Source organism: Chrysochloris asiatica, unplaced genomic scaffold (genome assembly GCF_000296735.1).
Source record: "Chrysochloris asiatica unplaced genomic scaffold, ChrAsi1.0 scaffold00135, whole genome shotgun sequence".
Taxonomy (NCBI): Eukaryota; Metazoa; Chordata; class Mammalia; order Afrosoricida; family Chrysochloridae; genus Chrysochloris; species Chrysochloris asiatica.
In genome coordinates, this window is record NW_006408653.1 from 4154997 (window position 1) to 4165525 (window position 10529).

Here is a 10529-nt window from a genome sequence, read left to right on the forward strand (position 1 = left end):
ATGTAAGCTTAAGGATAGGTTCTTTTCCTACCTTTGCATAAACTAGAATAAGGCTGTTGGTATTTATTGAATAGTTGAATATAAAAGGTTAAGAGACACTATGAAAATGTTTTACTTAAAACAGTAACCAATTTGTGCAAAAATGATCTTTCCATTTATACTGAATTTTTTGATGTTTTATTGTGAATTATGTCATAGTTTACATGGGAGAACATTAGTTTTAGATTCATCCTATCATATATCATTTCATTGCCATGGTTACAATCCCTCCATTTATACTGAATTTGCAAACCACTTTCTAATGTTTAACTTCATCACTGAAAATGAAGTAAGACAATTCTTATGCTCCCATTTATACAATGATATGGACTCTTACTCAAGGTTACAGCAGGTCCCATTAAAGGGGGCTCAATAGGTCTGCTGACTTCCAAATCCAGTGCTTCAACATTTTACACAGGGTTGCCAAGTGACAACACAGAGGAAAACAGATACTCAATCCAAAGTTGCAGATCCTCTGGCTATCTAAGATCTTGGCCTAGAATGGGGTCCACAAGTTTCCAAGGCTATAGGCAGCTTTAGTCAGATGATTTATGTTCCAATCTTGACTCTACCACTTATTATGTGATCTTGTGCAAGTTACTGACCTCTACAAACCTGAGACAAGTTATCATGAGGTCTCAAACTATCATGTAAAGCAAGTAAAATGATTTTTTTCAACACTTGCAGAAGAGCTATTAAGGGCCAGCCCTTTTGTGGTATTAAACCCACAGTAGTGTTGGATAATGCTATGATTAGCTGTCAGGGTCACATGGTCTCCTAGACTCCTCACAGGGGTCAAAAGTAACTTTACTCATAACAGCCCCACCATGAAGGAGCACTCACTGCAGATCAAGAGTGATTATAATTCTAGGAAGGAGGCCCAGAAGCAAACAAGGTGGCCACTCTTCTTTTTCCACTGCTATTAATGAGAGGTCAGGGTCAAGCTTTCTTGTACCTAATTTCTACAAGGAAGCTCAGAAGTTGATATTAACATGGTCACATTTCTCCACTAGCAGCCTCCGAAGGACAGAGGGTCATAGGAGGTAAAGATATCCTTTCATTCAGCAGCACAGAACTTGAGTTGGGAAAAAGTGCAGCTGGCTCCGCCACCTCTTAGAGCAGAGATCTTTAGGCTTAAGGTTAGGAGATGATGGACTTGAGGTGGGTGTATTGGCTAGGGGTGAAGGAAAGGAAGAGACGTGAGAGATCTCCAGCCCCTTGGAAAGTTACATGTGATAGTTTGTGTAAAAGTCTGTGCTCTATTACACTGATCAGATCTCAAGGTTCATGGCCCTAAAAGAGACTACTGTTTTAAGACAATCAAAACAGAAGATGACTAGGAAGGAGGGGAAAGAGACTTAATTCCTTCCATGCAAGGCAGAATCCCTTCAAACTCTAGGCTCAGAACTGCTTCAAAGATACCCTCTCTTATGCACTCCCTCTCCCAGTACAGCCTCCCATCATGATATCCCAGAAAAGAGACATACAGGGGCCCTGAGGGTAAAACTCTTTATTCAACAAAGTTATCTCATTCCATAACAAAAGAACTGGAGGTAACAACAACCCCCAAAGGTCTACAGCAGTGTCCACTGTGATAGCAGGAAGCATGGGCCATTGACACATCAGCTGCAGGTCGGGGCTCTGATGGCCACTTAGAGGTCATAGTTGGGGTTCTTCCGGAGGATAACAAAGCCTTCCAAAATGGGGGTGACAGGAAGAAACTCCTCGGTAGCCAATTCTGCCCGCTCCCCATGGGCCAACAACACTGGGGTTGTATGTGTCTGGAAGCCAGTGATGGTCTTAGGCTTGCCAGCTTGGCCCACTACATCCACTGCCTGTAAGGTGAGAAAATCCAAATGAAGGGACTCCAGGTAACAACAACCCACCACTCATACCAGAGAAAACAAGTATGTATGCATTCTGAGTTCGACAGTGTAGCCTGAGCCCCTTCCATCCCTCCTCAATACCTCACCTGGCCCACACGGACAGAAACTGGCAATGGTCGCAGCTCCTCATCGAATGTGACCAGCATTCGGGGCTGCATGGCAGCTACCAGCCCATACAAAACATAGTGTGATTTGCCTAGGATGACTGAAGGAAGCACACAGGACAACCATGGTTAGAACATCAGGGCAGATTTTTCCCAGTCCCATAGGAGCAGACACAGGACTCCATTCTTCATTCTCAGAAAGAGAGAATCTCTTTAGCCCAGATCAAAAGTGTGGGAGACCAATGTCTTGCCAGGCCCAGTTCCTAGTCATTTCATCACAGGCCCAAAGAACACCAGAAGCCCATAGTGGCACAAAGCTAATGGGGGTCCTGGTCCTGTAAGAGCACGGTAGCCCTGGTTGGGGTGGACACAGCACTGTGTGCCTGGCAGGAACTCACTGTTGCGGACATCCAGGAACGACACAAGCACAGTGAGCAGTCCAGCCACAGCCACTTGACTCATGAGCTGCCGGTCACTGTGGTAGGGGCAAAGGGTGAGTGTGCCCTTCCCTAAATGTGTTAGGCCCTGAAAAAAACCAGAAGGGAGTAAATGGAGTTGGGAGTCACACCTACAGAGACATCACCTAATCCGGCCACACAGAAATCCCACAATTCACCCTCCCGTGTCTAAACTTAAGGTCTCCTTCGTGCCACTACATGCTCTATCATCACCATACTTGGCATACTCTAAGGAGAAGTGCTCTATCTTTACCTGTGCCAAGCGCACCATGAAGAGGTTGTTGGGGTCCTTGGCATGATACTGGGCTAATTGGCGCAGCATTGCAGCCAGACGGGCATTATTGGTACCTGGAAACATTAAGCATTACAGAGATTTCAAAGTAGGGCCTTGAATACTCTCCCAATCTGCTTCTGGGCTTCTTTTCCTGCCTGATACTCACCACTGCCCACCATGCCCATGGCAAAGATGGAGTTGTAAGAAACTTCTGGATCAGCATCATGAGAGAACTTGCTCAGAGTATCCAGGATGTTGAGTCGTGGATTTGAAACAGAGATTAGGGCCAGTGCTAAAGGTACAGCCCGCCTAAGTGTAGGCTCCCCGTATCTCAGCTAGTGATAAAAGAAAATGATGAACACCTCAGGGAAAGCAGTTAAAAACAAGAAGTTAAGTTATTGAAAGAGACTTATGGTTGAAAGGAGCACTTAATCAAATTTTGTAGAAACAGTACTGCAAAAAAGCCATTTTCTCATACCCACTGAGGAAACCCACCAGGCAAGTTTCCTCAGGGAACCTCAGACAGAGATCAAGACTCCATTATCTATGAATTCCATTTTTCCACGAACTTTGTGAAGCTCCCTCGAATGTCAGTGATCTTCATCTCATACTCACCAAGTGTCCAAAGGTTCGTAGTGCCATCTCAGCACCAATCTCCTCCCCCATAGCAATAAGGGCAATGCCCAGCACAGCAACTCCCTGTAATTGAAGAAGCAGCAGAACCCAGTAAGCTCAAGGAACAAAACACATCCACCCGACTTAATCCTGTCTAAGGAAAAGCCAGACTGAGGGAAAACCCTACTACAGAGCCTAGTCTCAGATATTTTAATACAGTGATATACAAAGGTTTTTTTAAACAAAGCCAAACCCAGCTCCCTTGGTCCCCTATGAGCTTCTCTTTCTCAGAGCTGCACTCTGCATGCACTCAAGGCCCACGTAACCTGATGTGCTCCCATATCAGCAGGGGCTTCCTTCTTGTCCTTGTCCTTCTTTTCCTTCTTGTCTTTATCTTCCTCCTTTTCCTTGGAGTCAAAGTGTTCACTACAAATGTGGAGCAGCTGCTGCACCTTCAGTACATTCCCAGAGCCTGCAGCAGGGTGGGAAGGGCAAGAAATGAGAAGGCAACAAGGAAAACCTCACTCTGGGAATGGTAAAAGCCTAAAGCCAGTCAGAATGAACAACAAAAAAGAAAATTCTGAAAAAAGCACCAAGCAACAAGTGAAGCGCCACTGAGGAGGCACCAGAAAGAGTCATAGCACACAGACCTGCATAGGCGCACACGTCCACCAGGGTGTTGGCAAAACTGCGGAATGGCTCTGACACAACTTCCAGTGCAGCCAAGATGGCCTCAATAGCTTCACCCTTCCCTACAAGACACAGTCAAGGGGTCAGGGGACACTTCTCCCCATACAGCACTGCGTGACACACAGAAACCCTCCATAACTGATGGATCCAGTTACTGCCAGTCCTTTGCCCAACTAGAAAGACATCCCCTCACCCAGGTGGTTGAGGCCCAGACCAAGTGGAAGCCAACGGGCATAAGTGTCCTTGAGCTCAGTCTCTGACTTCTCCATAATGGTCTGAAGGATAGTGGAAGTGACATCTCCATTGCAGGACCCCACTGCTATCATCCCACAGGCTAGTGCTGTGACACCTGCGACCTACGAAGAGAGAGAATGAAGTCATCAAAGTACTTGCTTAGCTGTCTTGATTCCTACAATCCACTATGAGGTATTCTCACTAACCAGGTGTAGCGCTGAAGGATCAGCACTGGACTACTAACCATAAGGTCAGTAGTTCAAACCCATCAGCTGCTCCTTGGAAACCCTACACAGGGTCACTATAAGTCAGAACTGACTTGATGGCACTTAACAGTATTCACTGAGTCCTTAGTATATAGCAGACATTTTGCCAATTGCTTTGTATACTATTAGCATTGAATCCTCACAATAAGCTCATGAAACAGGTTCTACCATTATTGTTTAATTGATGAGAAAAATGTGGCCTAAAGACATTGAGTTACTTGCCATTGCTTAGGTAGCAGGATTTGAACTCAGGCCTTTCTGACTCTGTTGTTGCTAAGTGCCATTGAGTTGGTTTCGACTCATAGCAACCCTGTATAGGGTTTCCAAGGAGTGGCTGGTGAGCTTGATTCTCCGACCTTATGGTTCAAACCAACCATGCAGTCCAGTGCATTAACCTGCAGCGCCACACCAAGATTCCTTTCTGATTCAAAAGCCTACTATTTTATCCATCATTGAAAAGTAAGAAAATGAAAAATTAGCCAATAATGAACACATTGAGAACTATCCAATCCAAGCTGGGTAATTTACATTCTGGCTGATCTACTTCCTACAGATTCCAAAGGCAGAAACTCAAAACTCTAGCCTCAACACCACCTGAGGCTTGGGATCCCAGTTTCAAGGGATTTTACTGAGATGACCGCTCCCCCTGCCTGACCCCTCTCCCCCGCCACTTTTCTATTAATCCCAGACAGTAAAAAGACTCAGAACACCTTCCCTACTACTTACTTAAATGACCAAAAACTCTACTCACCTCCATATTGGACTTGGAATCTCCCATCACAGGCAGCAGGAGTGTTAGAACATCTTCACGATTGGAGCCAGCATAGGCCAAGCCTAGCCTGCAAAATCCAGGGAGAGGCAGTTTGCCAACATAAACGAGGACAGGGTAAGAAAGTTAGGAAATGAGGATTGATCACACATTCATCATTCCCTCCAACATTCACCAAGAATCAAATGCTTGACATAGTCCTGACAATGTAAAGGTGGAAAAGGCCCACTTCCTGTTCTCACAGAGCTTACAGACTGAGTGCTAACAAAAATGAGAAGCCTTACCCAAAGATGGATCCAAGTCTCATGGTGTTGCTATTGTGGAGAACATAGTCTGATAGCAGTGCCAGAGCAGGGTCACACTCGTTCCGGACCCCAGAGTTCACAATGCCACAGGCCAGGAGGGCTCCTGACTGCAAACAACAAACGGATTCTATTCTTAGACCACTCTGCCTTTCTCACTACAAATGATGCTTTATAGGAATCACTATAGCACCCGACCTTAGAGTTAAAAACTGGGCAGACCTGAACATTGAAAGGGAGGCACTGCTGGACCTTAAAACATGTGAGGAAGAAGTCCCCGCTAGTAAGCTGTGCCCAGACCAACCTTGATGTAGTCCTCAGAAGAATACAGGTACTTGTCTATCTGGGTGAGGCCACCATCCACATCCCATAACAAAATCATGCCAAGAGACGCAGCTGCACTCAACATTCCTATACCAAGGAAAAACCTATCAGTTTTAAAATGGCCCTACTCTGAGAATACTGTTATAAAGGGCTCCCAAGAAACTGCACTGGGAATCCCTGGTTAGGTTAAGTATGAACCCAGGAGAGAAAGAATAGGGACCAAATCAACACAAAGATGAAGCAAGGAACAGAATCATACCATGGTCCTTGTTCTTGTAAAGCCATTTGTTGCCATCATCTGTCAGCAGCTTGTCCTGGCCAAAAGCTGCATTCACAAAGCCGTTCACAAAAGAGGAGGCCAGGTTCATGCGGGCAGAGTCCACTTGGGAGCCACTACCCCCAAACCCTACAAAGGAGGGAGCGCAGAGGCGAAAGAGTTTAGAGCAGGGAAAGAAAGAAACACAGCATGGTAGCCAGGTGTCTTCTCCTGAGCTGGCCCCTTAGGAATCTCTATCTCTGCCCCCAAGCAGTGACTAGAGAAAAAAACACAGGGGAACTCTGATCCTATTGGCCAAGCCATCATTCCCAATATAAGGGAATAACTAATAATCCTCCTATGTCCCCACATATAAAGATGGCTACTCACTGTTGTTCTCTAAGTGGGTTTTGTAGATGTCATCAGGCACCTTGGGCTCCATGATGTCCAGCTGAAGACAAGTCAGAGGGTCACAACTATTCCCCTGGTTCTTCCCCTAATGTCCCTTCTGCTAGCCCACCGAATGACAATTCTAACCAAGCAAAGTCTAGTCAGAGAGGTGAAATGCCAAATAGAATTACAACCACAAAACCTTGATGGAAAGGGACAAAGAGTATCACCTCCCGAGCTAAAGCCAAAAAGTTGCTGTTGAGCTGCACATTTGACATAATCTCTGTCAGGTCCTCGTACTCCTCTACATCTTCACTCAGCTCCAGGAACACCCCATGTCGGCCTAGCATGAACGCCATCTGCTTCTGCACCACTCTGTGGGACAGAACCATCACATATGCTCAGCTTCTGTCCACCGAGCATACAGAAACCCCTTCAAGCCTCAACAAATCTGAAGCAAGTCCCCAGCAATTCATGCAAATGCCCCATCCATAGAACATCTCTTCGGTTGCCGACTTCTTGCCTACATACACATCCTTGCAGGAGGTAAAGATGTCTTCTACCAGCTCCATATCATTAAGCATCAATGCCAATCTCAGAGCCTCAGGGAAGCGGCTGAACTTTCGGAATACACCCAAGGCACAACGCAGTAGCGCAGAGTTCTCGGGCTCGGGCACATAATTCACACAACTACAAAGGTAAAAATAATAAAGGAATTTGTAAGTACCAGGCATTCATGTACTCCATTTAATTCACTCACTCAAAACATACATCAAATGCCGATTTATCCATCAGGCAGTGTTTTAAATGCTGAGATTATTAAGGAGACACAAAGTGTCTGTTCTGTAGAACTCATGGATATCAACAAATTAACTACAAGATTCTACTCTTAAAGCATAAACATGGGAGAGGCAGCACAACTGAAGAAGGAGTACTGAGGAAGGCAGGCCTGCCACTCAGCCCTACTGTTTGCTTACCTGGTGAGATAGAGGCAGACTTTTGCATATGCATTCTCATCAATGTCCTTCTCCAGCATATCCACCTGCTCAATTTCCATGAGCAAATCACAGGCCTCATGCTCTGCATTGTGGGCCATGTTGTAGGGGACAATCTCCTTCACCAGGGTCAGCAGTGGCTCCCGCTGTGCCTTCTCTGCCTCATCCAGCTCCTGCCACTCCTTAGCCACTTCTCCTGCCAGATGCCTATGAACAGGTCCAGACCATTAAGAAAGCACAGCTTAATGGGAAGTACTTCCCTGTGGGTCAAGGAATTCACTGAGTTAGGAAGCTTTAAATACACTGGTGCTCCAAGAAACAATTCCAAATTGTACCTCGGACTGATCCTTCTCCCTCAGATTCCCAAGAATGAAAGGTTTACCTGACATACTCATGACCCCATGATGCCAGCTCTTCCTGGGAGCCCACTAGCCGATACTTGAGGCACTCTCGCTCCCCACTCATGGTCATGGCCAAAACAGAGATGATGTCAGCGGCAAAACGCTGCAAAGAGACCAGTCCTTTACAAATTCAACATCTAAGGTAAGGGGAGCATGACATTATGGAATCAAGATCAATGCTACTGCCTCCCTCGACCCCCACCCCCAAATTAAGTGTTCACTACATATTGGTCTTTGTCCTAGAAATATACATGTTATCTGAACTGAGCCTCACAATACGCTAAGGTTGGTATCAACTATCTCTCTTTGAAACAAACATGACTGAAGGGTGGAAGAGGGACTCTGAGTTTTATTCAATTGCAGAAATAATCAACTAGAACACTTTAAGCAGAAGAGATATACCATCTTAACAGACCACTATGGCTATTATATAATAATAATATGAGACCAAGAACAAAGGCCATTTAGGAATCTGCTACTGTAGTCTAGATAAGAACTAAAAGTTTCCTGAATTAGTGCTATACCAATAGGTAGAAAAGTGTTTGAGCTGAAAGTATATTTTTTAGATTGAGCTTTGGTAGTGTAGTGGTTACAAGTCGGGCTTTTAACCTCAAGGTCAGCAATTCAAAGCTATTAGCTGTTCCGCAGAAGAAAAGTGAAGCTTTCTGCACCTGTAAAGATTTACAGCCTCTGAAACCCTATACAGGGTCGTTATGAATCGGAACCGACTCCACAGCACATAATCACCACCACCACCAATGAAATCTTACGGTCCATCATAAATGACAGTAATGGTGTCTACTGAGAAGTCAAGCCTCCTTTTCCGTCTTTCATGTAGCAATTTTTACTGTGATGAACTCTGTTCAACTAACTCAGGTCTTAGGTCTATCAGGTGTCCAGTGACTCATCATGAACCCCAGATACTACGAAAAGAAATTCCTAAACTAGACCTCCACCAGCTTCTGAAATAGTTCTACCTTATTCTCCCCAGGGTCCATATTCTCATAGATTTCCTTTAGTTTGCCATAATGTGGACGCAGAAATTTGAGTGGTTTGGGCACTGAAGTCATAGAAGTTGTAGAAGAACGAATCTGCCTCCGAAGTTCCTCCAGGGCTGGCCGGTACAGGGATGTGTCCTTCTCCTGATTAGGATATGTTAGGATTCAGAAAACATGGATTCACGGCCCTCCAAGTCATAATACACAGACGTTAAATTAACAATCTCTTAGGGAAGCAAGTGGGTCATTTACCTGTGATGCCCCAACTCCCAGCACACACTGCCCGTCCCCTCCACCAAAACAAAACCAAATGAAAGCTACAAAATCTTTCACATATCATTTGCAACTCTTTCCCTTCACAGCATAACAATCACCCTGAGATAGTCTACTTTTCCTCATAGTTCACATAGGAGTTACTGCTTCAAATGCAATAAAACAAACAAGTGGGACAGATCCCTGAGAGTACCTACTTCAGGTTAACATCATGACTCACCCCAAGGCGTTCCACGAGCATCTCCAGTTCATCCTGAAGTTGTTTATCCTCCTCGGACTGCAGGGTTGGAAAAAGTTCATCACAAGAAATCCCAACCTCCTCCTATTCACCCTGGAGCAGGTGGTGAGAACCTGCTGCCTTAGGAGGTACTAAGCAAGGAAAACAGTGTGGGAATGGGAAGCCCTAGGGGGAAGGCAAGTCGACTTTTGGGCCAAGCCACGTTTGAATGCCCTTCTATGAAAAGTGAGCGACAGTGACCCACTCGATCCCACCTCGTAGGGCGGTCGCAAGGGCTGGCGGGGACGGCGGAGGTGACAGCGCGGTGTTGCGGAGGAGGGGCAGAAAAGCGGGTGGCGAGAGCCCCGAGGGTAGCCCCATCCTCCCTCTCCAGGGTGCAGTGAGACTGTTGGGAGTCGGGCCCAAGGCCTGCGGAGCCGCAGTGACTCAGCCCGCGGCCTCATCCGCTGTCTCCCGGAGCCGCGCCTCACCAACTCCTGCTCTTTGTCTTTGTCCCCGACATCCCGCCGCTCCTTTCCGCTCTGCTTCTCGTCCGCGCCGCCAGGAGCCGTCACTGGAGGCTGCTGGGCCAGCGGTGCCTTGTCCCGGCCGCCCTCCTCCATTGCTCACCAGCGGGAGGATGCCTCCACCGCCACTGCCGGTCCGCTGCGCGCGCACCCTTTCGCACCGCCCCGTATCCCAGTTGGCCTCGCGCGCGTTTACCCAGCTCCGCCGCCGCCGCCAAAGCCCGCCTGCGACCGGAAACGCAGTGGCGAGCCGGGCGAGCGTCGCGACCCACCCACCTCATCCACTCTAGGTTTGGGAGGCTCAGCCCTCCGACTCCGCCTTCGGAGGCCGGCTGAAAACTACCATTCCCGCTGTCCTGTGCGCTGTAGACGCCGCGCTAGATCACACCTTGAAGTTGCTGAATTTCGCTGTGATAGGTTTCCTAATAGTAAGTTGTTGTTATGTAACAAACAACAAACAACAACAACAAGGTTTCCTAATAGTAAAGTAACAAACAATTGTGTAATACCA

The 10529-nt window shown here is 46.6% G+C and overlaps 1 protein-coding gene across 2 annotated transcripts; it reads right to left on the bottom strand.

Annotated features, from left to right (window-relative positions):
* Positions 1–1531: 1531 nt before the first annotated feature.
* Positions 1532–10300, bottom strand: PSMD2 (proteasome (prosome, macropain) 26S subunit, non-ATPase, 2). 2 transcript variants are annotated; one of them, XM_006869781.1, is made up of 21 exons: positions 9983–10300; positions 9495–9551; positions 8981–9145; positions 7985–8106; positions 7585–7809; positions 7139–7297; positions 6838–6982; positions 6608–6668; positions 6221–6367; positions 5942–6048; positions 5620–5747; positions 5318–5405; positions 4260–4422; positions 4027–4128; positions 3703–3848; positions 3377–3460; positions 2928–3096; positions 2741–2835; positions 2428–2554; positions 2012–2130; positions 1532–1874 (listed from the first exon to the last, which is right to left on the bottom strand). In XM_006869781.1, the coding sequence occupies exons 1-21, from the start codon at positions 10112–10114 to the stop codon at positions 1692–1694; spliced, it is 2724 nt and encodes a 907-aa protein (XP_006869843.1). In that variant the 5' UTR covers positions 10115–10300; the 3' UTR covers positions 1532–1691. The 2 variants fall into 2 exon arrangements, with proteins under 2 accessions (XP_006869843.1, XP_006869844.1); XM_006869782.1 differs by lacking the exons at positions 8981–9145; positions 9495–9551; positions 9983–10300 and having other exon boundaries at positions 7585–7798; positions 7985–8120.
* Between the last annotated feature and the right edge of the window lie 229 nt (positions 10301–10529).

Excerpts from the sequence above, each read along its gene's own strand:
- PSMD2 (XM_006869781.1), bottom strand. The coding sequence starts at position 10,114 with ATGGAGGAGGGCGGCCGGGACAAGGCACCGCTGGCCCAGCAGCCTCCA. Across the intron at positions 6,983-7,138 it reads TTTACCTCCTGCAAGGATGT|AGTGGTGCAGAAGCAGATGG; the intron begins GTATGTAGGCAA and ends TCTGTCCCACAG. Across the intron at positions 1,875-2,011 it reads TTTCTGTCCGTGTGGGCCAG|GCAGTGGATGTAGTGGGCCA; the intron begins GTGAGGTATTGA and ends CTCACCTTACAG.